We start from the raw sequence: 26,362 nt of genomic DNA, 5'->3' as shown, positions 1-26,362 counted from the left end.
CAGTGGTTGTTGCTTGGGAGTTTGTGTTTAGCATACAGACTAGTCCTCTGAAGACTGTTCATCTGAGACCTGATCAGAAGTCAGAGGAGTATCTTTTAACATTCCCAAATACCAGTCCTATAGATGAACTATCAGACCTTGAACCTTTCTAGTCAACATCTGTGTGCCATGCATCCAAGATAGAGGAAAGGATTCTTTGCATGCAAAGCAGAGGAGTGAGATACCAAAAAGGCAATGTTCAAAGTGAGCCAGAGGTCAGAGGAAGTGAGTCCTGGCACTTTTTCTACAGCAGGAGCTCAGGATCAGCACTTTCTTTTTTTAACTGCTTCACTGGCATGGAGGTAGCAAAAAGAAATTGTGAGCTGAGGAACAAAGCATAATTCACAACCAAGTACAAAAAACCAAAGGAGTAAAGTAAAAATTGCTTCCTTGGAGCTCTGCTTGTTCTGCATTGACCATACCTATTTCAGCATGTCAGTTCATTGCCCCGGAGTTCAGAGCTGTACCATGTGGCATTAGAATTTCTCTGTATTTTCTTTTCTTTTGGGGAGACAAGATGGGTGAGATAATATCTTTTTTTTTTTTAGACCAACTTCTGTTGTTGACAGAGACTTCTGTTGGTGAGAGAGAAAGCTTGTCTCTCTCACCAACAGAAGTTGGTCCAGTGAAACACATTACCTCCCCAAACTTGTCTTTCTAATATCCTGGGACGGACACAGCTACAATCACACTGCATACATTTCTTTTGGAGCACAGGTCAGAGGGCGTGAGTTTCAGGTGTTTCTTTAGTGTCCCATTGGACTGTAATGAAGATACATTTTATTTTTTATTTTACTTTATTATTGGTTATTGGTCTTCCAAGAGTTAGCAATCAGTGCACTGCTCACAGATAAACTAAGTACTGTTGCATTCTGACACCATGGGATCATTCTTCCTGAAGCTGTCTTATGATAACGGGAAGATCTTCTGTTCTGCTATAGTGGCACCCAAACTAGTGAACTCCCCATTGGCTATAACCTGACCCCAGCTGGTTCTCCATTCCCATAAATAACTTCCTTTGAGACAAAACTGTGTTTGTGTTCTACTGCTCTTCCTCTAGATGAACCGTATACTGCAACAGTAATCAAACTAATTTACTGGAAATTAGGGATGTATAATGGAAAATCTAACCAGCTCCTTTTATTAACTCTCGCAGCACTGTCTACCATCCTGTTGTAGAGGCAGGTTACTTTGGCCTGGTCAACAAATAGATTTCAGTTAGGGCTGTGATTTTTAGTTTTTTTTAACCAAACTAATTATACAGATACACTCCTCCTAGTGTGGACACAGTTCTACTGGTATAAAAGTGCTTATTCCAGTATAAGCTTATTCTCCTTTCCATACTGGCATAACTACATTCACACTAGGGGCTTGTACTGGTATAGATAAAGTGGTACAACTTTTGTGTGTAGATAAGGCCTTTGTGAGATCCTTGGAGTGTCACAAGGGCTCTAACTACTGGTATTTCTTTTGTGAGTCTATGAACGATCACTGTGGCTAACCGCATTTACACTGCTCTGTGTTTGCCAGATTGACACAAAGCTCGACTATGTTTTCAGATCAGCGGCCCTGGTTGAAACTAGTTGATGCGCTGCGTCTGTGACAGAACACAGATGCACATTCACGTGCAGAGGAATCTGCAAGTTAAGGTGCTGCAGGTATTTGAGTTATAAATAGATCTGTAAATGATAGAAGTGATACAGTGGCCTGTTACAACACGTTAAGCCTTCTGTTCTTACTAGCCAATATGAAACCATATTGCTAACAGAGTTAACAAGACATTTTACAGCCCCTTACGGCAGCATGGAAGAGCTTTATTATGTCCTGCTGTAAGGTGTGCATGATGGAGGATGACAAATGGGCCTTCAATGTTGTCATAAATAAATAGTAAAGGGTTAATGTCTCTCTTACCTGTAAAGGGTTAAGAAGTTCACCTAGCCTAGCTGACACCTGACCAGAGGAACCAATAGGATGTTTCAAAAGGAAGGAGGGAAGCTCCCTTTGTCTTGATCAGTTTCAGTTTTGGCCAGAGTGGAAAAGATCAAGGAACCAGCCTCTTATCAGAGTAGTAAGTTTTAGAAAAGAATTAATAGGTTTATGTTTATTTTCTTTTGTTACTTTGTCTTTGTGCAATTAGAGGAATAATCAAATTGGGGATTCTTTTGTGTACTAAGTTTTTGCCCAGGGGAACATCCTCTGTGTTTTGAATCTGTTGTCTCTGAGAGTAGCTGGTATGCTAATCTCTCCCAGAGGTTTTTTTCTTTTACCTTTCTTTTCTTTAATTAAAAGCCTTTTTAAAAGAACCTGATTGATTTTTCCTTGTTTTTAGATCCAAGGGGATTGGATCTGGACTCACCAGGGATTGGTGGGGGAAGAAGCAGGGGAGGGGAATGAGTAACTCTTCCTTGTTTTAAGATCCAAGGGGTTTGGATCAGTGTTCAACAGGGAATTGGTGGAGGAGTCTCTCAAGGCTACTCAGGGAGGGAAAGGTTTTGGGGAGGAAGACAGAGTTTTCCAAAAGACTCAAATATTTGGATGCTGGCAGCATACTGATCTAAGCTGGTAATTAAGCTTAGGGTTTCTCATGCAAGTCCCCATATCTGTACCCTAAAGTTCAGAGAGGGGAAGGAACCCATGACGAGTGTGCATTAGACTTTAAGGCAATAAATGTTCATAATCATGGCTTGGGATTTACCTGGGCAACTCCCATTATACATTAGTGGAATTTGCAGGGTAAAATATGAAGTCTTTGCTTATCACTTTGAAACATTTCCCTGAAGAATGTGCGAACGCAACTTTAAATAATGTTTCAGCAAAGCTGCCCGTGGATTGGTCTCATTTTGGGTCACAAAGTCAGTCCCTATTCCTAGAGCCCTGTGTGGATATAAAATTTGTATATGCATCCAATCCGCAAAAATGGTCCACAGGTGCAAATATCAGCAGATATAAAGTGGATATCCGCAGGCTTTCAGAGCTCTACCTATTCTGCATGGCAGAGACAGTGTACCTGATTCCTTGGAAGAGTGAGGGGTCTTGATTTCTTTCTTGAACACCATCTTCTATTTGACAGGCACACCGACGTTGCTGTGAGTCAGGAGTATCCAGGCCCTGTTCCACTTAATGGTGTATGTTGTTTTGTGAAGCCTGTCAAGAGTTAGGAGATGACGGAGAACCCCTAAAATAATATTAAAATGTCTTTTTCCTTGAACCCCCTTTCCTTTCCAGTTATTGGTGGCCAAGAGATATGTGCATATGGAATCTTTTCTCTTCAGAATTATCCAGTCTTTCCTCTTGCCAGATTTGTCACTTACATTGTAGTGAATTATAGTGTCCCAAACACCTCAGTGAAGGAATCTGGCAGACAGGAGGCTGATTTTTAAAGAAGAAAGTTTTCTGTCTCTGCCACCAGCAATGATAGGAGGAGAAGGTTAGAAAAGGTGCATAACATTTATATGGGGGTTTGCATATGTCTCTGAGAAAAGAAAAGGACCATATTTTGCCTTGATGTAATCGGTAGGGTTTGAAATGACATGCCAAGGCTGAATTTGTCTCACGTGGTTTTAAATGTCAGATTATTTGTGGGAGTTTATTGGATTAAGTATACATGTCTTTTTCTTGCAGAATATTGTTCAAACTAACTTGTGTTTTCTAGAGAAACAGGCTGAGTTATCTTATATTGGCAAAACATATTAGTCGTCATGCAAAACATTAGAAATCTGTTCCACTGCAGTGATGCTATTGAAATGTGTGTCTGCAGCACAGCTAGCATCTAATGCGTGTAGCCTTTTTGTTATCCAATAAGACACCTTTTTTTGCTTTTGTTTCCTAATTAGAGAGGAAGACAAGAACATATTTGATTACTGCAGAGAAAACAACATTGACCGTGTATCCAAAGCCATACAATCAAAAAAAGTGGACGTGAATATGAAAGATGAAGAGGTATGGTGAAAAAGTAGCCCATTGATCCTCTGTTGGTTTTGTGTTTTAATTCATCACCCCAGACCTTTTTCTAAATTCCTAATTTAGAATTGTTATAAGACAGGTGCTAAATAGTTGGCGAAACATCTACTGGTTGAGACAACAATGTATTCCACTTGAAAACAAATAGCAATTCCATTCCAGTTTCAGCTGGGATTTTAGTAGTATGGACTTACTAGCAATAATGTCATATCAGTGCCAGGATGCTTCCTTCTTGCAGTATCTGGAAAATGCCAGCTGGGATTCAAAGTAAGAACTTAACAGAGCCACACTGGTGCCCAGTAGCCCTTTCCCTTTCAGTACAATGAGCCTGGTTGAACAAAAGTAGGAAAAAAATGGCTTTTTTTGTTTGGAATTGGCCAGTGAGTGGTGTCTGCCAGTCCACTTAAGATAAACTAGTCTGGGCACGTGTGATTCCATCCAGAGCTACACAGCCTTAGACCAGAAAGGCTGGAGACTACTTAATATTGGAACTTGTCATTGTCTCTCCTTGATTAGCCAGACAGAAGGCAAAAGTACAATTCTAGGTTTGTCAACCTGACTAAAAGTGTGACCACCATCCAGTGCTTTTCCTGTTTGCAAGCCCTTGAAGCAACAATCAGAGTCAAAGCAACGTCCCAAAGCTAGGAAAGAACTAACTTGACCTTGACTAGTAAGTTGACAACAGGATCAAGAAAGAAATGAGTATCGACATTATGAATTGGTCTTATTTTTCAGTACAGATATTTATTGTAAAAGCAAACACTTGAATAGACACACACTTCTGTTCAATCGGTCTGTAACTAATGATCTCCCATCTTTATCACGTTGGTTTCAACCCTTATACACTACCACCTAGCCCTGCTCCATAGTACATACAGCTACCTTTACCCGCTGCTTCCCAGCGCATTGTGTTTTGGTGAACAGATGAAGTGCTTACACATTCATAGACTGAGACGCCACAAATTCAGTTGGGTTCTCCTGTAGCTCTAAGCAGATTTCTGCCCTCTGAGCCATGACAGCCCCGGCTGGGGCTCTGAATGCTGATGGCAAGGCCTTTTATTATTAATCAGGAATTGATGTGAATTAATTTTTAGGGGGAAAGGGAGGGAGGGTAAAATCAGGTTTGGAATTTCACATCATAGATTAAATGAACTGAGACTGTTTGCCATGTAGAGGCACTGTAACAACAGCACCACTGAGCTCCATCAATCCTGCTAGTGACTACAAGTTACAAAGTTAAACAGCCAGTATATGTTGTAAGCCCAGAAATAGCAGAGCTGCTCTTACTAACTACAGTGTAGTTTAGTAATAAAAAAATCACTTTTGAGATCTTGTAGTTTTAGCAGTCAGTGTATTACTGCTTCACACTAGTATTGTTTTGTTTTTACCGAAGGGGCACTTTTTTATATAGTTCCCTGAAAGTTCCTCTTTGTGTTAAAATTTCCTATCCTTGTTCTCAGCCAGAAGCTTATTTGAAAAGATCACAATTCCTTTAAAAGTTTGGTATAATTTTCTTGGGCCATTTCTGAGTTAGCACATTGTAAAAACGTCAGGCCTGGCTGTCAGCCCCAAGGCTGCTCAAAGTTGTGTTGAGGGCTTGGGACAGCCCCTACCTACTGGAGAGCCCCAGCTTTGGCTGAAAGCCACCTATGTCCCATCTTCAGATGAAATAAGTATATCTCAGTTGCAGCTGAAGATGTAACCCAGAGTAGTTTTCTACAAAGGAGATGCATTTTTCAGTGAGAAAAACGTTTTGAAATTACACAGCTCTTTGTGTATGGCTGTTAGTAAGCATTATCTACTATTCATTATCAAGAGGCATTTTCAAAACCATATTATGAAATCCTTCTCTGAAGCCTTGTCTACATTAGAGAATTTCACAGATAACTTGCCACTGGTACAAACCCCAGCATAGACAAGACTGGCAGCTTCAGGCATTTTGACCTTCGTGTTGGTTATACATACAAATGCTTTGGCAGAGCATTATGAAGTTTGGTTAGCATCCACATACACTGTGCTTGGTTCTAAATAGTACTATTAGTCCCTCATTTTCATAAATACCAAAATGTCACTATATTTTTAATGAGCTGAAAACCCCACTGCTGTTTTGTTTTTTTTAAACCACATTCCTTCTCCACAAGCGGGAGACTAATTTATTTTCTCTATCCTGCAGCTCAGCTGAAGTCTTTTAGAGCAGAGTATCTGTTGAACCTTTGGTAGGCCAAAAGCATATGCAGATATAATCTTATAATTTTATTAATCAGTTTAGTGTTATGGTGCAAATGTGTCCAGCCATGTCCAAAAGATACATCTTTTGTGCAGCTGAACCAACCTGATACTGTTGCTTTAAATGGGTATACATTTTAAATGTTTGCCTTACTGTTGTAGCCATGTCAGTCTCAGGATTTGAGAGAGACAACTTCTGTTGGTGGAAGGAACATGCTTTCGAGCTTCACAGAGCCCTTCTTCAGGTCTGGGGAAGATAAGCTAGTCTCCTGGTTAACAGAAGTTGGTCCAATAAAAGTTATTATCTACCTTGTATCTCTCATACATTTAAAATGGGAGTGCAGATATATGCAAATGAGCCCAGCTACTAAGTAATTTACTTGTTATGGAATAGAATTTGCTTATACAGTGCATAATTTTGTAATGAATCTGTGCACATCCTTTTCTTGTATGATAATGACTTTTCTGAGTTTTTAAACAGTTCAGATTTTTTCCACATACTGTATTAATAATATTTATAATTATATCCTCTCCATTTTGTGCAAATAATTCCTACCAATTTGGAAATACAAGATAAAAATCTAGTGGTACATATATAACGTGAAAAGTCGTACTTATTACAAGCAAAATGATTTCAGAATATGATGCTAGAAATGAATATATTTTAAAAAAATCTATGCTAACCACATCTACTAGAATAAACCATATAGAATTTGTCAATTTTAAATCTAATTACATACACAGTCTTCTCACCTAAAGAAAAGAATATGTTGTTCTTTCTCAGTTCTCCAACAAGAACACTGACTAATAGTTCAGGTACAATAAATTTCAATTTGAATTAAGCAGAGTCCTAGAGGGTTATATAAAGTGTCTGATGACAATTATTATGTATAGGCTCCCATTCACTATTTCTAAATTGCCCAAAATTCAGCAGCTAAGGCTGTGTTGGTTTAAAAGAAATAGGCACAGACGAAAGCAACTGGGTCCTTGTATGCAGGGTTGTATGCAAGGGGAAATAATAAAATAAAGGCTACAGTGTCACATTTTAGTTACTTTGTAACCTCAGAGTTCATGGCATATACTGATAGGAAAGAGATTGTGGTGCCTTTTTAACAACAATACATTTCCAGCTTTATTTTGTTTTTATTTTATTTTAGAAGGCATTGAAATCTTCCTAGAATGTGTCCTGATCTTTCAGTTTTGTTTTATTTTATTTTTTGTTTTTTGGAACTTGTGTCAAGGGCACACAGAACTTTGGGTAGAAACATCCTTTTTTATATTTATTGTAGAAATCCAAGTAAGCAAATAAATGTTTCCTCTGCACCCGTGTTTAAGCGGGTGCAAAGCCTTTAATAAAGAGCATGTGCCTCATGCCACCATAAGCCTGGCTTCTGCACTGAGAGCAGTGTCAGTGTAGCCGTGCCTCTGAGAGATTTTTCCATGCAGGTTTGGAACCTTAAATGTGAAAGGATCATGTTCCAGCTCAACAACGTAAATAGCTCCATGGTATTTTTAGGAATGATGGGAAAAGAATGTGGTTTAAGAACTATTGCATCTTTCTTGACATATACACTTATTCCCCACTCCACCCCCCCCAACACACACACACTCCGTTTTCAGGTCTATGAAAGCAATTAGATTCCAGATCAGTTTTACACTGAGACATCCATTCAGTTTAGCTATAGTCCTCTTTCTTTCTCTCTGGGTTAATTACAAAGAAGATTGTTCTCCTACATGCTTCTACTGGGACTTGAAAAAAAATATTTGAGAGGTAACCATCCCTACTTTGTGTTTGCACAACCTGTGATTCATGGTGAAACAAAATGTATATGCTGTTGGCTTGAGAAACTGCTACAGAAGCTGGCAGTGGTAATCCAAGCGAGACATGGAAGATTTAAGAGGCAGAGTCAATACACTGAGGCTAAATTTATGCTGCTTATTCGAGACTTGAGGGGCAGAGAAAACTGCATCCTCTCAAGTAACTTCTGCAACAACTGTGTATGCTCTGTTGTGCAGCTACAGCAAAAATAGGCATCTTAGATTTTGTTTGAATTTAATTAAAGGACATCACTACAGCATATACTTTGACATTCTATATTACTCATGCCAATTTGAACACATCTGCGATTTAAGCATTGTCCAATAAACATTGCTACCATAATGAAGTTATGATGGAGGGGAGGGGAGTCTCCAAGAAATCCTCCTAGCGTGTAGGGTGAACTTTGTAATGACTCTTATAAATTTAACTACTATGCAGACTAGAAGATTTTACAGATTGCGTAGCCCGTATCCAAGATTCACCCATTGCCCAGTATTACCACCGTTTACAACTGATTCAGCTATTGCTACACTTTTTTTTATGATAAATAGATTTTTCCTGATTCTTGAGGTGTTAGGTCCATTAACTGTAGCTGTTAATGTTTTCAACTTGATTTTTATGTCTCCAAATGCTCGTAATTTTGAATTTGCTTGCTGGATAACACTTTAATTCGCAGATATCTTGGAAATACTCTTTATTATGTAGGAACAGTGACTGAGATTCTTTTGTAGATATTATCTGTCTTTGTAGCAATGATATGCTTCTGCAAACTACTCAGTAATTATTCTTTTATAGGTCCAAAAGTAAATTATTGTATTTTAACAATTTACATTTATCCAGCATAATGCCATAGTGCTTTACAGGCTGTATTTAGGGATTGTTTGCCTGCTACTGGAATGCAGCCATTTCTCAAGTGGAACATGGCAGTTTTTATAATAGCAACCAGCTACAATGTAGAACCATGTAGGTCACTAAATAAAAAATATTCTGTCCATTTGGAATTATAGAAATAATATAATGACTGTGACATACCCAGTGTACAATCCAGACTGAGTAGATGTGTCACCCCTGCCCTCTAACCTGGGGTGTCTCTTACAATGTTTTGCTGCTGTGGCCTCCAGTCTGGACTGCTCACAAACAGCCTCCAGCATGTAAGTTACTCCCAGGTATGTCTCTGTGTGAGCTACAGCCAGCCAGCCATATGTTGGCTCTTACCAGCCTAGGTTATACTGCAGGGTGACCCCACCACACTCCCGGTCTTCGATTTTCTCCCAGAAGTGTATGTCCTGTACTGCCCAGCCCTCTCCTAGACCATACTAATTCATATAAAGTCGATATTTCTTTAATAGAAATAATATGCACACACCTTGTTACAGCAATTGGAATTCACAGACACTTTAAACGCATTGGATTAGATCAAATCATAAAATAAGTTTATTATAATGAATACAAGTAATGAGACAAAAGTCAGAAATGGTTACAGGAAAAATAAAGATAAAATGCCACTGGTTCCTAATTCAATGAACAATGGTAAATTCAAGTAAAATTTTTCTTACCTCTTGCTCTCAGCAGTCTTACTGACCAAACTTCTTATGCCAGGACTCCTTCCCCAGTTTAATGGCTGCTTCCTTTGTCCCTTATGGTGCAGTGAATTGATGGACAGAAACAGAGGAGGGATTCTCTTGGGATGTTTGTTCCATCCTTTTTATAGTGTCAGTCCCCATCTTGGAAAATATTTATTTCCAGATGAGATTCTGGACACACAAAATCTATGGGAAAGGATATTCCCTAATGCTTTTCCTCAATTGTTTGAGGTTTCTTTGTCTACATTTCCTACTTGATGATTCTGTTTACTGCTTAAATGCACATTAAGCAGAGCGTACATTCCTTTGTTTAAGACAGACCTGTTTGCCAACTTCTGCTATGGTTTGGAACATGCGTTAATAACATTGTACAGTTAAATCTTATTATTCCACATACAATGTTGCCACACACATTTTATCAGGATAATATTGACCAGCAAATTATGAGTTTTCAGATGATATTTCACAAGGCATACTTTGTATAAAAATTATCACGATAGTGTGTAGGATGTGGACACAGAGGTACATTGTCACAATTACCCAAAGTGAAACTGGCCCCAGGCTTTAAATCCATACTCTTGCAAAAAGCACAAGATTTTTAATGATTACAGATGATCAGTTGACTTCAGTTTCTTGTCTCATCCAAAAGAAAGGATCTCCAGCAGCAGCTTCTTGGGCGTTGGTTTTGTAGTCATTCAGAACTGCTGAGTTTACTGGATTGCCAGGACTGCTGTTGCATTATGCTGAGTTTTCTTTTATGGTCTCATCCAAGCACAGTACTGGCAAAATCACACTCTTCTTGTTTTGAAGATAAGACACGATCACAGAACAACATGATATAGGTGCAGATCTAGAACGTAAACGTTGGTTTAAAGGATAGACGGTTGTTGTGGCACAGGAGCCAGCAAACAGAGCTGTAAAGGGAAGTTTGAGTGGGAGTTTGCAGGGAAGACTAAGAGGCATGCAGAGGAACAGAGAGGCTAGTGAAGAGAGTGTGGGGTGTTCTGGCAGTGTTTTGGTGCTTGTTGGGGGTTTACTTTGCTGTGGGTTGTGGTGTTTTGGTTTGTGTTTCCTGGACTAACAGGACTTAAGTGGGAAGGCTATGACAGAGGCAGTAGTGGTGGTGACTGGATGTAGAAGATGACTGGATGTAGAAGCTGCGGTATGTACGTGATTCTGGAGGGGGTACCTGAAAAGAATTTCATCTGCATGAAGTGCTGCCTGATAGAGCTGATGGAAGAAAAGATCTGAGGATTGGAGATGCAGGTGGAAACTCTGGTTGAGTTTAGAAGGGGATTCGAGCAGATGATGGAACAAAGACACGAGGAGGCTGAAGGGAAAAGCTCAGACTTGCAGATGGAAGCAAGACCGAAGAACTCTAAAGGAAGACTGTTTGGTGAAGACAGTGGACAGTGGAAGCATGTGACTAAGAGAACCAGGCAGAGGAAAAGATAGGCTAGTGAAGGAGAAATAGAGCGCAGGAACAGGTTTGCGGAGTTGGAAAATGAAGAAGGGGCACAGCAGGTGGTCACTGAAGGTGAGAGGGCAAGGAAGAAGGAAAGAGCAGTGAGTCCTATAGGAAGAGGGGAAGAGTCAATGGAGATAACACCAAATATGAGCCCCAGGAGGATATGGGATGGGTTGCAGAGCATTGAAAGGGTGAATAGGAATCGAGAGGACTTGCAGTCAGAGGGAATAGGGATAGACTGGAGAATCGTCACCAGAAAAAGGCAAGTCTACGTGATTGGGGACTCCTTACTGAGAAAAATAGACAGGCCTGTAACCAGAGAACAGAAGAGTGTGCTTGTCTGTTGGGTGTGACAATACGGGATGTGAACCTGAGGCTGAAGAGTATCCTAACGGGAGCGAGAAAGAATCCACTGATTGTCCTTCATGTGGGATCAAATGATACGGCTAGATTCTCGCTGGAACGAATCAAGGGAGACTATGCAAGGCTAGGGAAGACGCTTAAGGAATATGAGGCTCAGGTGATCTTCAGTGGGATTCTGACTCTTCCTAGAGAAGGGCAACAAAGGTGTGACAAGATTATGACGATCAACAGATGGCTCAGGCAGTGGTGCTGTAAGGAGGGCTTTGGGATGTATGCCCACTGGGAGGCATTCATGGACACAGGACTGTTCTCTCAGGATGGACTTCACCTGAGTAGGGAGGGAAATAGATTTCTAGGATGGAGGCTGGCACAACTGATTAAGAGAGCTTTAAACTAGGAATTTGGGGGAGATGTCCAGGTAATCTCCACGCCAGATTTTGACATTGAGAGGGAAGAAAATGAAGTAAGAACGGATATAGCCGTGGGTAGGAAAATGGACATAAGGAGAAAGGATAGTGTAGATACCAGTCTAATAGGTTGTACTTTCAGTAAAATGTCTGTCTGGGCCTAATCAGGTAAAGAATATGAGTGAAGCCAAACATAAAAAATTAAGATGTTTGTACACCAGTGCGACGAGCCTAGGTGGTAAAATGGAGGAATTAGAGCTACTGGTGCAGGAAGTGAAACCAGATATTATAGAGATAACAGAAACATGGTGGAATAGTAGTCATGACTGGAGTACAGATATTGAAGATTATGTGTTGTTTAGGGAAGACAGAAATAAAGGCAAAGGTGGTGGAGTAGCATTGTATATAATGATGAGGTAGACTGTAAAGAAATAAGAAGTGATGGAATGGATAAGACAGTCTGTCTGGGCAAAAATCACATTACAGAGAAAAGCTACTAGAACCTCTGTTGAGATAGTGCCTGGGGTGTGCTATAGACCACTGGGATCTGATCTGAATATGGATAGAGACTTCTTTTATGTTTTTAATGAAGTAAATGCTAATCGGAATTGTGTGATCATGGGAGACTTTAATTTCCCAGATATAGACTTGAGGACAAGTGCTAGTAATAATAGTAGGGCTCAGTTTTTCCTGGATGCGATAGCTGATGTATTCCTTCACCAAGTAGTTGCTGAACCAACAAGGGGGGATGCCATTTTAGATTTGGTTTTAGTGAATAGTGAGGACCTCATTGAGGAAATGATTGTAGGGGACAACCTTGGTTCAGTTCAAACTAAATGGAAGGATAAACAAAAATAGATCTGGGACTAGGGTTTTTTATTTCAAAAGGGCCAACTTAAAAAAATTAAAGAAATTAGTTAGGCAAGTGGATTGGACCGAAGAACTTGTGGCTCTAAAGGCGGAGGAAGCCTGGAATTACTTCAGGTCAAAGTTGCAGATATTGTCAGAAGCCTGCATCCCAAGAAAGGCAGGGGGAAATCATAGGCAGGAGTTGCAGACCAAGCTGGATGAGCAAGCATCTCAGAGAGGTGATTAGGAAAAAGCAGAAAGCCTACAAGGAATGGAACATGGGAGGGATCAGCAAGGAGAGCTACCTTATTGAGGTCAGAACATATAGGGATAAAGTGAGAGAGGCCAAAAGCCATTGTAAAGTTGGACCTTGCAAAGGGAATTAAAACCAATAGTAAAAGGTTCTAAAGCCATATAAATAAGAAGAAAACCTAGAAGAAAGAAGTGGGACTGCTAAACACTGAGGATGGAGTGGAGGTTAAGGATAATCTAGGCATGGGCCAATATCTAAACAAATACTTTGCCTCAATCTTTAATGAGGAGCTTAGGGATAATGTTAAAGTGACAAATGGAATGAGGATATGGAGGTAGATATTACCACATCCGAGGTAGACGCCAAACTCGAACAGCTTCATGGGACTAAATTGGGGGGCCCAGATAATCTTCATCCAAGAATATTAAAGGGACTAGCACATGAAATTGCAAGCCCATTAGCAAGAATTTTCAATGAATCTGTAAACTATGGGGTTGTACCGTCTGACTGGAGACTTGCTAAGATAGGAAAAAAAAGTGATCTGGGTAACTGCAGGCCGGTTAGTTTGACATCTATAATATGCAAGGTTTTGGAAAAAAATTTGAAGGAGAAAGTAGTTAAGGACATTGAGGACAATCGTAATTGGGACAAAATACAACATGGTTTTACAAAAGGTAGGTCGTGCCAAACCAACCTGATTTCCTTCTTTGAGAAGGTGACAGATTATTTAGACAAAAGAAACACAGTGGATCTAATTTACCTCTATTTCAGTAAGGCATTTGATCCGGTTCCACATGGGGAGTTATTAGTTAAATTGGAAAAGATGGGGATCAATATGAAAATTGAAAGGTGGATAAAGAACTGGTTAAAGGGGAGACTACAACGGGTCGAAGTGAAAGGTGAACTGTCAGGCTGGAGGGAGGTTACTAGTGGAGTTCCTCAGGGATCGGTTTTGGGACCAATCTTATTTAATCTTTTTATTACTGACCTTGGCACAAAAAGTGGGAATGTGCTAATAAAGTTTGCGGATGACACAAAGCTGGGAGGTATTGCCAATACAGAGAAGGACGAGGCTATCATACAAGAAGATCTGGATGAACTTGTAACCTGGAGTAAAAGTAATAGGATGAAATTTAATAGTAAAAAGTGCAAGGTCATGCATTTAGGAATTAATAACAAGAATTTTGGTTATAAGTTGGGAACACATCAGTTGGAAGTAACAGAGGAGGAGAAGGACCTCGGAATATTGGTTGATCACAGGATGACTATTAGTTGCTAGTGTGATATGGCCGTGAAAAAAGCTATTGCGGTCTTGGGATCCATCAGGTGAGGTATTTCTAGTAGAGAGAGATAAGGTGTTAGTACCATTATACAAGGCACTGGTGAGACCTCATCTGGAATACTGTGTGCAATTCTGGTCTTCCACGTTTAAGAAGGATGAATTCAAACTCGAACAGGTACAGAGAGAGGCTGCTAGGATGATCCGGGGAATGGAAAACCTGTCTTTTGAAAGGAGACTCAAAGAGCTTGGCTTGTTTAGCCTAACCAAAAGAAGGCTGAGGGGAGATATGATTGCCCTCTCTAAATAGATCAGAGGGATAAATACCAGGGAGGGAGAGGAATTATTTAAGCTCAGTACCAATGTGGACACAAGAACAAATGGATATAAACTGGCCATCAGGAAGTTTAGACTTGAAATTAGATGAAGGTTTCTAACCATCAGAGGAGTGAAGTTCTGGAACAGTCTGCCAAGGGGAGTAGTGGAGGCAAAAGACATATCTGGCTTCAAGACTAAGCTTGATAAGTTTATGGAGGGGATAGGCTACCCTATCATACCAATTTTGGCAATTAATTGATCTTTGACTATTAGCAGTAAATATGCCCAATGGCTAGTGATAGGATGTTAGATGGGGTGGGATCTGAGTTACTACAGAGAATTCTTTCCTGGGTGTGTGTCTGGCTGGTGAGTCTTGCCCACATGCTCAGGGTTTAGCTGATTGCTATATTTGGGGTCGGGAAGGAATTTTCCTCCAGGGCAGAATGGCAGAGGCCCTGGGTTTTTTTTGCCTTCCTCTGTAGCGTGGGGCATGGGTCACTTGCTGGAGGATTCTCTGCACCTTGAAGTCTTTAAACCATGATTTGAGGATTTCAATGGCTCAGATATAGGTTAGGGGTTTGTTACAGGAATGAGTGGGTGAGATTCTGTGGTCTGCGTTGTGCAGGAGGTCGAACTAGATGATCATAATGGTCCCTTCTGACCTTAAAGTCTATGATTCTATATTTTTGTACGGTAATTGCATGGTATTTACTGTGTAATGATGATATTATCCCACTTCAGTTAGATAATTACAGTTATGTTATATGTAAGAAGTAGGACTGTCGAATCGCAGTTAACTCACACAATTAACTCAAAAAAAGTAATTGCAATTAAAAACGTTTATTGCTATTAATCGCAGTTTTAATTGCACTGTTAAATAGTAGAATACCAGTTGAAATTTATTAAATATTTTAGTATGTTTTTCTATATTTTTACATCTATTGATTTCAATTGCAATACAGAATACAAGGTGTACAGTGCTCACTTTATATTATTTTGATTACAAATATTTGCACTGTAAAAATGATAAAAGAAATAGTATTTTTTAATTCATTTCATACAAGTACTGTAGTGCGATCTCTTTATTGTGAAAGTGTAACTTACAAGTGTAGGCTCTAAAGTTCTATATTGCTTTGTTTTTGAGTTCAGTTATGTAACAAAAAACCCCTTCAAGTCCACTCAGTCCTACTTCTTGTTCAGCCAATCACTCAGAGAAACAAGTTTGTCTACATTTACAATAGATAATGGTGCCTGCTTCTTATTTACAGTGTCACCTGAAAGTGAAAACTGGCATTCGCATGGCACTTTTGTGGCCAGCATTGCAAGGTACTTACATGCCAGATATATTAAACATTCATATGCCCCTTTATGCTTTGGCCACCATTCCAGAGGACGTTTCCATGCTGATAATACATTTTTTTTAACAAGTTTCAATTACATTTGTTACTGAACTCCTTGGGGGAGAATTGTATGTCTCCGGCTCTATTTTACCCACATTCTACCATGTATTTCATGTTATAGCAATCTCGGATGATGACCCAGCACATGTTGTTCATTTTAAGAAAGCTTTCGCTGCAGATTTGACAAAACTCAAAGAAGGTACCAATGTGAGATTTCTTAAGATAGCTGCAGTACTCGACCCAAGGTTTAAGAATCTGAAGTGCTTTCCAAAATCTGAGAGGGAGGAGGTCAAAAGACTTAAAAGAACAAAACTCTGATGCGGAAACTACAGAACCCGAACCACCAAAAAAGAAAATTAACCTTCTGTGGGTGACATCAGACTCAAATCATGAAAATGAACATACATCAGTCCATACTGCTTCAGATCGTTAATAAGCGGAACCTGTCATCAGCATGGACGCATGTCCTCTGGAATGATGGTTGAAACATGAAGGGACATGTGAATCTTTAGCACATCTGCTTCGCAAATGTAAACAAACTGTCTGAGCGATTGGTTGAACAAGAAGTAGGACTGAGTGGACTTGTAGGCTCTGAAGTTTTACATTGTTTTGTTTTTGAATACAGGTATTTTTTATACATAATTCTACCTTTGTAAGTTCAGATTTCATGTTAAAGAGATTTTATTACAGTACTTGTATTAGGTAAATTGTATTCAATTTTTTTTTACAGTGCAAATACTTGTAACAAAAATAAATATAAAGTTAGCACTGTACACTATGTATTGTGTTGTAATTGAAATCAATATATTTGAAAACGTAGAAAACATCGAAAAATATTTAAATAAATGGTATTATGTTATTGTTTAACAGATTGTTAAGTTGTTTAATTTTTTTAATGGCTTGACAGCCCTAATAACAAGTATTCATGAGAACTTTGCATCTTATAAATAAAGTGTTTCTATCTTCTGGAATATATGTTGATAGCACAGAGAAATTTGTATTATCCGTCCAGTACAAATCCAACATCTAAAGTGTTAGTGGATCAAAGATTAACATAAGAATGGCCATACTGGTCAGACCAAGGGTCCATCCAGCCCAGCATCCTGTGTGCCGACAGTGGCCAATGTCAGGTGCCCTAAAGGGAGTGAACCTAACAGGCAATGATCAAGTGACCTCTCTCCTGCCATCCATCTCCACCCTCTGACAAACAGAGGCTAGGGACACCATTCCTTACCCATCCTGGCTAATAACCATTAATGGACTTAACCTCCATGAATTTATCTAGTTCTCGTTTAAATCCTGTTATAGTCCCAGCCTTCACAGCCTCCTCAGGCAAGGAGTGCCACAGGTTGACTGTGCGCTGTGTGAAGAACAACTTCCTTTTATTTGTTTTTAACCTGCTGCCCATTCATTTCATTTGGTGGCCCCTAGATTAATTTAAGATGCTTTGTCTGTCAGTATTTACTAATCTGTTAAATTCTACTCTCCTCCTTTCAGTTTTTCACTGTAATGTTGAGTGCAGGAACATTAATCATTAAATGATACTAATGTGACTGTCAGTGTAATGTGTGCTTCCATAGAAAGTAATTGTGAGAGAATTCATTCTAATTCAAGGTTAGTTAGTGTACCATTAAGATAATGTGTTACAAAAGTTAATTACTTGTTCGGTCAAAAAGTGTGGTAAAAAGCTGAATGCCTAATGTCTGAGATCACATTTCCCGACTCAAAATAATGTCTAAATCTGCCACCTTATTGAAAACTATCCAACATGAAAAGTGAGAGAGATTTAGTCACTGGTGTCTTCCTATCCCCCTTCTACTAGTAAATTTTTGGCACAGTGTCCAGGAAAACTGGCAAACAGCTCCTATTAATAGATAAGTGAGTTGCTCACTTTGTTCCCCCCTGCAATGTTTAAAGATATATGTCAAGGGATAACCCTATTTTGGTTTTGAAGGACCACAAGTGTGTTGGGTGGTACATTAGAAAAAGCAAGTTGTGAAAATGTCACAAAGCAGCATTGTGATATCTTGCTTTACCTCAGCATGAGTTTAAAGGATCCTTCTGCAGGAGTATCACACACCGTATTCAATCTGGAGAAATTAATTTAAACTACCTGTTAACATAAACAGCTATAAAGTGTACACATTAAGCTGGAAGTAAGTGATAGCCAGGGTAGAACAACTGCCATCTAAAAATATCATCTACTTTTTATTTTATTTAAATGAAGATATAAAAGATGTCAATTTATAACATCTTCTGTAATTGATAGGAAATGTTTTAGAGCTATTCATTAAAAGGCTCTGTTATTGCTTTGGGTGGATTTGGATTCTGTTCGTGTGAGTAACAAGATAACTGTTCCCAAGCTCAGTGGGCAGTGTGGCTATTGCAGCTAAGAACACATGCAACCATAGCAGAACTGTGTTTTGGTATCCAAACGTAAGCATTTTAAACATCATAATAATAAGCACTTACAGCCTGGGCAGTCCTGTGTTGAGATGATTCTCCGAGATGAGCCTAAACCAAGACCCTGAAATAGAATACTCCAGATTTTGCAGCTATTCTTTCTACCTCTTCATGGCAAACCAAAACTATGCATGTGGACACCCTCAAACTTTGGTGAGGTTCAGATACAGATCAGGACTTCACGGCACAGGCTCATCTTCAGTTGGGTAGTTTGGGATGAACAAAGGGTGATGAAATTCCTCCTAACTTATGCATGCATCTGTGCCCTTTCTAGGGCAGAATACTTAGGACATCTGCACAGCCCAGTTTTCTATCCGCCTCCCTGTCAGCATCTAGTGCTTGATTACTTGAAGCAGGTTCTCACAGGTAGAGAGATGAATCAATTGTTGCACAAAAGACAAAGCAAGGAAAACTTTTTAAGACTTCTAAATTGCCGAGTGCTTTCTCTTTCAGATCATGTTGTTTTTCAACTAGACCCTCCTTTAATTGGGTGACTTAATTGGGTGATCCTGGAAAGAGTTTGAATGTGAGAGAAGGGGAGAAAAAGGCTTTCGTGAAGTGCTCCTTTGACTTAATTCCATCTTTTGCCCTAGATATTTGCTTAATCCCAATTAAAACTGACATAAAGCAGAGATTTGAGTTTAATATGGAAAAAACATTCCATTCTCTGAACATAACAAGCTGCCCTGCCTATAGCAAGGTGTTAAGCTGCGTGTCAGTTAGTCCTCAAAAGAGTGCTGAGCTACTTATTTCCCATGTCCTTGACAAATAGGTGGATCTGGATTTCCACTAGTGATTGCCACCCACCTTAGTGGAGGAGGAGTCATTACAAATTTTTTTCTAGGGGTGCGCCCAGTAACTGCAGATTCAGAAACTGGGGGGAAGGGAGAGGGAGAATTGTAGAGTCAAAAAAAGATTCAAATAAATAAATTTTCCTGATCTGATGACACCATGTTGCCCAGACCATAGTGACTTAGGCTGAGAGTTGCAAAGCAAACAGAGGATTTGGATGCCTGGGTCCCATTACTTTTAATAGGAACAAGGGGTTCAGATGCCTTAGGCAGTTTTAAAAATCTTAGCCTTAGAGAGACTCTGTTCCTGTTAAAGTCACTGGTGCAGTTAAACCCTAAAACTGTCTAGAAGGCAGACCACATTCTGGTCTCTTGCTTTCTTCATTCTCCCTTACACTCTTCTTGACTTGAGTTGGAGTTTTGGGTGCAAAGCAGTGCAGAATCAGGCCTTGTGTTGCCCTTCTAACAGATGACTGATGTTCCTGACCTTGCTGTGTAAACATGCAAGTGAGAATAAATAGCACATTTATAGGCCATTCTGATTGTGGTTGTTTTATTGTTCAATTTTTACTTTTGTGATGTCCAGGGTTCCAGCAGTAGGACTTTTGAGTCTCTTTACAATAGCTTCTGCTGACTTCATTCTTTTTCTTTTGGATATTTCTAGGGCCGGGCTTTGCTTCACTGGGCATGTGATCGAGGACACAAGGAGCTCGTCTCAGTACTGCTACAGCATGCGGCCAATATTAACATCCAGGTAAGGAAGGATGGAAAACTTGTTTTTCAATGGTGCATGATGTTGTATCTTTACCAAACACATCGTACTTTGTCCCATCAGGATTCCAAAGCAGATTCTTTCAGAATATTGAATATGGAGGAGACCACCTAAAGTGATACATGTGAGAAGAATATACCCATTTGTCATAAACAGATAGCTAAGGGTTAATGTCTCTTTCACCTGGAAAGGGGTAACAAACAACACCTGACCAGAGGACCAATCAGGAAACAAGACTTTTTCAAATCTGAGTGGAGGGAAGTTTTGGGTGTGAGTTCTTTGTCTTTGTTGGGTAACCCTCTCGGCTCTGAGAGTGATCTTTCTATCTTCAGGCTTTCTAATCTTCTGTTTCCAAGTTGTAAGTACAAGGATAGTAAGACAATAGGTTTATATTGTTTTTTTGTATTTACATGTGTGTAGTTGCTGGAATGTGTTAAATTGTATTCTTTTTGGATAAGGCTGTTTATTCATTTTTCCTTTAAGCAATTGACCCTGTATATTGTCACCTTGATACAGAGACCAATTTTATGTCCTTTTTCTTTCTTTTTTATATAAAGCTTTCTTTTTAAGACCTGTTTAAGTGTTTTTCACTGGTTAAGGCTAAGAAACGAAGGGAGGGGGAAAATCTCTTTGTGTTAGATTTACTAAGCCTGACTTTGCATACCCTCTGGGTGAGGGGAGAGAGAGATTGATCTCTTGGTACTTGTGTTTCAAGGACTTGAAGCAGGGAATATCCTAGAATACCCAGGGCGGGGAAATCTGAGAGGAGGTAAAGAGAGAGAAGGGAAGTGGGTTATTTCCCTTTGTGGTGAGACTCAGGGCATCTGAGTCTTGGGGTTCCCCAGGGAAGGTTTTGGGGAGACCAGAGTGAGCCAGACACTGGAATTCTGGCTAGTGGCAGTGATATCAGATCCAAGCTGGTAATTAAGTTTGGAGGTTTCATGCTAGCTTCTCATGTTCTGAACTCTAAGGTTCAGATCTGAGTAGGACAGTTATGACACCATTAAAACCAGATTTCCGTACAACCAAATACAAAACCACAGTGAACCTTTTCAGTTGCAAGATGAAATTTCTTCCTGCAATAGTGTCTTTCACTTGTTGGTCATCAGTTCAAATCTGACTTGGGTAGGTGAAACCAGAGAGAGTTCCTATTACTAGATGTTTGGTGGCTTAGATAGAATTAATTGGTAGGCTCTGTCCAGTTCCTTAATACGCTATAGTTTCAACAGAGCATCTGAAGACTGGAGAGTGAACTAAAGAAAATTCCACTGCACGAAGGAACCTGTTTGCCAAAGAGTAGAACATAATAGAACATTCATTTATTAGAAGGTACATTTCTTAAACAAAGCATTCTAAATGATGCTTCAGATTATGTTGTTTGAAATATGACATTTGTTACAGTTGGATCTCACTTTATAAAGTAGATTGTATTTATAATCCTGTTGTAATTAAGGGTTGAACCTTGTGATCATGTTCAGAAATAATTGTCAAACATGGTTCTTCCAGAACCGTGATTGACAGTTGTTTTCCAATATGGTTGCTGCTTGCATCATTTCCCTATCTAGTTTGTGTGTGTGCGTTTGTGTATTTTGAGAACTGTGCTAGCCCAGTATCCCAATAAGAGCTTTGGAAATACTTCACATATGTCACAGTAGTGCAATAGGCTCTCTTGTAGGTTTCTTGACTCAGCAGTAACATTGTGGTGGTGGAAGTAACTAAGTTAAGCTTCAAATATGTTTAAAAACTGTTTAAGATATTGTTACAAGCCCTACTGTGGCCAGGCCGTGAAAAGGGTACATATTAAGAGAACTTGCTTGGTTCCATTGAAATCTGTGGGACTGTTTAGACAGGGACCTGTGGTTCTTTGAGCATGTGATTCCTAGGTTTCTGTTATGCAGACTATTTGAGGATTTTTTTCAAAGATCCTTTGTGCACCTTTGGAAAAAAGGTAGATTTGTGGAGGAGTAATTATACTGAATCATACTGGAGTTATGTCCATGATTTCCCTTGCTCTAAGGTGAGACTGCACACAACACCTAATACTCTAATTATGTGTGATATATTTGTCTATGAACGTTTGGAAATAGCATGATCTTGAGACCAGGAGAACTGAGATTACACGTTTGTCTTTGTATTTTACCCTGTGACCCCAGGGGATGTCTGCTGCTCAAGGCCGGCTCCAGGTTTTTTGCCGCCCCAAGCAGCAGGAGGAGAAAAAAAAAAGATAAAGTCCAGATCGACGCACTTCGGGAGCAGCTCAGCCATGCCACTTACTTCTTCAGCAGCAATTCGGCAGCGGGTCCTTCGCTGCAAGAGGGACTGAGGGACCCACCGCTGAATTGCCACAGAAGACCCGGACATGCTGCTCCTTTCCATTGGCCGCCCCAAGCGCCTGGAGCCGACCCTGTTGCTGTTTGAAGTTCTGGAATAATAGTCCCTGAAAATTCATCTCTTTCTGATGGTTGTATCTCACATCTCTTACTGCACCAAGAGTGTCTTTAGCTGTAAAAGTACAACTTGGGGAAGATTTCCGTAGCTGAAGGAAAATAATCTGTATTTTCTCTGTACCATCATTTTCTATTAACTTTTTTTCCCTTTTTTTAATGTATTGCACATTTTTTCTAACCAAATTATTTTTGTCCAGTAACAAAAGTTTAATAATAGCTATAGAAATAAAATCAATCTTAGATTTTTTTTTTCCTCCAAGGTAATAAAGAAAACCTTTATTTTAAAGGTCTCATTTTGCACATAGATGTATTCTCAGAGAAGGCAGACAATTCTTAGACTTTTGTTTTATTTTCTCTCTCTGTTCAACCTTCTGTAAATGGTGGTGATAACATTATCAGGATCTCATGGCCCAGTGTTTACTTTTTATCTGGACCTTTTCCTTAAAGAAAATACGTCTAAACCCCAGGATTATGGGGAAATCTTTGGAAGAGCAACCAAAGAGCGAGGAAAAAAATATGCTTCCAAATATGTCATAAACATTGAAGCACATGCTTGTATATATTACCAAATGCACTATCAGTTAATGTGTGGGTTGTAAAGAATTGGGGGTTAAGTATAAGGGAATCTCTAGTGACTTGCATTAGTGGAGGTATTATTTTAACATGCTGTGCTAACTCTGGAAGTTCACATTCCAGACTACACATAGCCCTTAGTCTGCCAGGTTCCAGCCTGGGTGACAGGCTCTGTAGAAACCTTCTACCCTACATGCCGTGAGATATCTTCCTATTTCATTCATACATGCAGCAGTGTTAAATGCAGGCAGCATAAGACGCAAGACCTAGGAGCATGAGAGCGACAGCAACAGACAGTAGAGGGGGAAGCTTATATGATAGGTTTTTTTTCCTTTTTATTTTTTATCTGCAGTGTTTTTCATACCTTTCTAGGATATTAGAAATTAATAATAACCCCCCTCGCCTCAGCTGCTTCTGTGCTTTTTCATTCGGCAGACACTGTGTGTTTTTTTCCCTCCTATGTTTCTTATGTAGTGGTTAGAGCATAGGGGGATGTTCACTGGACCCCTTAGTTTTACTGGTTCTAACATTAATTAGCTGGGTGACCTGGAGCCAGGCCTCCCCTTTTCCTTTGTTTTTGTTTTTTTAAATGTGAATAGTAGCTATATTTGTAAAGCACGTTGAGGTCTCTGGGTGCTATATAAGTGTAAATAATTGTTTGATTATTTTATTACATACACTGATGTATTTGAAGCAGGTAGGTGGGGCGAAACTCCATGGTGTCATTTGGTCCTGCAGTATGCACAAAGCTCCTGGAGTGCAGTAGTAGATTGACTGTCCTTTTTAAACAATGTTGCTATGGGTTTAAAGAGGCAGTTCATTGCTGGCCTCTGAAAGCCTGCATCCATTGAGTTCTTTGATTGTCCATAATTAGCTTTAACAGTATGTTTGAAAAGAGGCGATAAGTGATTGACATGGAGGGGGGGGTGCAGAAACACAACAGACTTCCCTGCTTTATGTTGAAAAGGGACATTTATGTAATCAAATTACCTAAATCCTCAGAGCCAAAGGCCATTTCTAAGTGGGTGGTTGGGTGGTGTTTTGGAACTGTGCTGGAAACACCCAGAACCCAGAGATCTTTCCAAAGGCAGCCTCCTAGTGATGAGACATTCAGTTTAGAAAAATCTGTATTTTATTGAACAGTGAAATAAAGGAAAGGGGAGCCTGTTCTTAACATAGCAGTTGGCCTTTGTTATGCAGGATGTCATCCTATGATCATAATGTTCTCTTCTTGCCTTAAAATGTATGTATGAATGAATCTGTTGATGAATGAATAAATGTTGGTGTTTTTCATCCATCTGTGAGTAAAGTGGAACATTCTGTTTCTGTTGAAACAGTCATGGCTTTCTCTTTGTCGGGTGTTGCTTGTAGAATGTATGCATTCTAGAACAGAGCTCTCAACATGGGGGTTGTAAACAGGTTTCAAGAGATTATAACCACCTTGCTCTTCCCATATCCCTAATGCAAGGGGGGTCTTGGGGAGGTCCTAGTATGGAAAATAAAGTCTCTTGGAGTGGAAAAGTTGAGAACCACTCTTTTAGAGAATATCTTGCCTTGTCTTGTAAAAATAAGGAAAATGGAGATTTTGTACACGTGAAGCATCTGTGCCGGAGGTCAGACCTGACTTGCCCTCTTTTACATGGGATGATGTTGTTTTAAAGCATATAGGTTTTACTCCTGTTCAGTTTCAAGAAAGGTTGGGTGAACTCTGATCTAATAAGCGGCCAAATGATAGAGAGCATGACAAACGGCTTTTTCATGATGGTAACATAAATGCAATAAGAGCATTGGGGTTTTGCTGTTCAGCTGATATATTTCTGTACTGGGCAAACACTAGCTATATTGAGTTCTGAGAAGTAGTATGTGTGTATGCTGTCACATGGAAGTCATAGGTTGTAGACTCACTTAGATTAGTGGGAGGAAGCAAGATGAAGATCAGGCATGAACTGTTAACACAGAGAAATTCTGTACTTTTATCTAAAACTCCATTAGAGGATGGGTTGAATCTCACTACATGAGCTCAGGTAACATCGAGTCGGGTAAAATTATCCCATACCAGAATCCAGGCTTTTGAGAAGCTCTGCTTCTAATAGTGTTCAGTTCTAAACTGGGTCCTAATCTGAGCTGCTGACACGGAGGCTTTATGTGCCTTTATCTGCCAGCTTTATGTCCTTCTCTTTGACTTCATCATCCCATCATTTTCTCCGTAGGGGCGTTTGTGTGTTGGAACTATTAACCAATCTGTTCTCTTAGCTTTCTCTAGTCGGCAGGAAGTTAGGGGACAGCAGCACCATCCACCTATGAAAAGCCAGGACACACCAAAACAGATTACCATACAAACCCAACATTAACTCATGTTTTTCAGGTTCTCCATTCAATTCAACGTAAAACAGCAATACCATGTTTTGCCACCGTGTGATGATGTGAGAGGCTGAAAGTCGTCAGCATGCCTGCATCCATTCTTGGAACACTAGAGAAGTGTTCTTATAAGGGAAAAAGTACATTGGTTTCTCTGTAATGTAATAGGAGGGAGAAGGGTGGGAATCAGCTCTGTAGAATGCACCATGCAGCTGATTTCTTTTTATCTGGGCATTTATACTGTGGAATTTGAGGCAGCATGTAGGTCTTCAGGGAAAGGTTAATGTATTCAGAATAACCTTCTGGGCTTATTTTTTGGTGTTCACTCCCCTTGAGCTTCCTCCTCCTCACTAGTAGAGTGGATTGCTCTTTCATGAACCCAGAATAGTTAAGACAGAAATTGTCTTTCAGTTCTATCCCATGTTACTTATGCTCAGAACTATCCAGAACGTACATTCATCTGCTGAAATCTTCCATCTTTGTTCTGTGCCCAAAGGTTAACTTTAATTTTATGTAGAAAAGTTTGAGTAAAATCCTTTGGTTGTTTTTGAGTCTGACCAAGTGTAAAATAAAGTCACATCTTTCCTATTTAATAAATAAATAAAATCTGGCTACGCTTTTAGGAAGGAGTACAGCAAAGCTGACTGGTTTGGAATTTGAAACTTGTTAATGGATGTCGTCTTTTGTTCTGCCATAATTCTGGTAAACTTTGCAGTATTTGCACATACTTTCTCTTAGCTTTTTTTTCTTTTTTTTTTAAATTATTACCATTTGAAAATAGCAGTGTTCTGAGTAAAATATTGATGCCCACTTAAAGAAGCACTGTCCACAAATGCACCTTGCACCTTTCAAAATGTTTTGCAGACTTGAAATTTTGCACCTTTAAAACTACTGAACAGATTTGCTTCACAATTGATTTTTTGGTGGATCCAATTCATTCCTAAAATTAAGCCATCTATGAAGAAGACCAGTTATTTTAATTTTAAAGTTAAAA

At 39.5% G+C, this 26,362-nt stretch overlaps 1 protein-coding gene across 9 annotated transcripts in view; it reads left to right on the top strand.

Moving 5' to 3' along the window:
• The window catches only part of ACBD6 (acyl-CoA binding domain containing 6), a 157,521-nt gene that overhangs the window by 59,082 nt on the left and 72,077 nt on the right, over nucleotides 1-26,362 (top strand). For 5 of the 9 annotated variants that reach the window (XM_050963377.1, XM_050963376.1, XM_050963374.1 and 2 more), the window contains exons 5-6: nucleotides 3,873-3,978; nucleotides 19,883-19,972. In XM_050963377.1, the coding sequence (XP_050819334.1) occupies nucleotides 3,873-3,978; nucleotides 19,883-19,972 (196 nt within the window). Of the gene's footprint in view, nucleotides 1-3,872; nucleotides 3,979-19,882; nucleotides 19,973-20,053; nucleotides 20,520-25,375; nucleotides 26,008-26,362 lie in introns of those variants that run through there. The other 4 variants (XM_050963375.1, XM_050963383.1, XM_050963378.1 and 1 more) reach the window with 3 other exon arrangements.

This window comes from Gopherus flavomarginatus, chromosome 7 (assembly GCF_025201925.1).
Source record: "Gopherus flavomarginatus isolate rGopFla2 chromosome 7, rGopFla2.mat.asm, whole genome shotgun sequence".
In the NCBI taxonomy this organism is placed as follows: Eukaryota; Metazoa; Chordata; order Testudines; family Testudinidae; genus Gopherus; species Gopherus flavomarginatus.
This window is presented reverse-complemented; position numbering and strand designations above follow the sequence as displayed.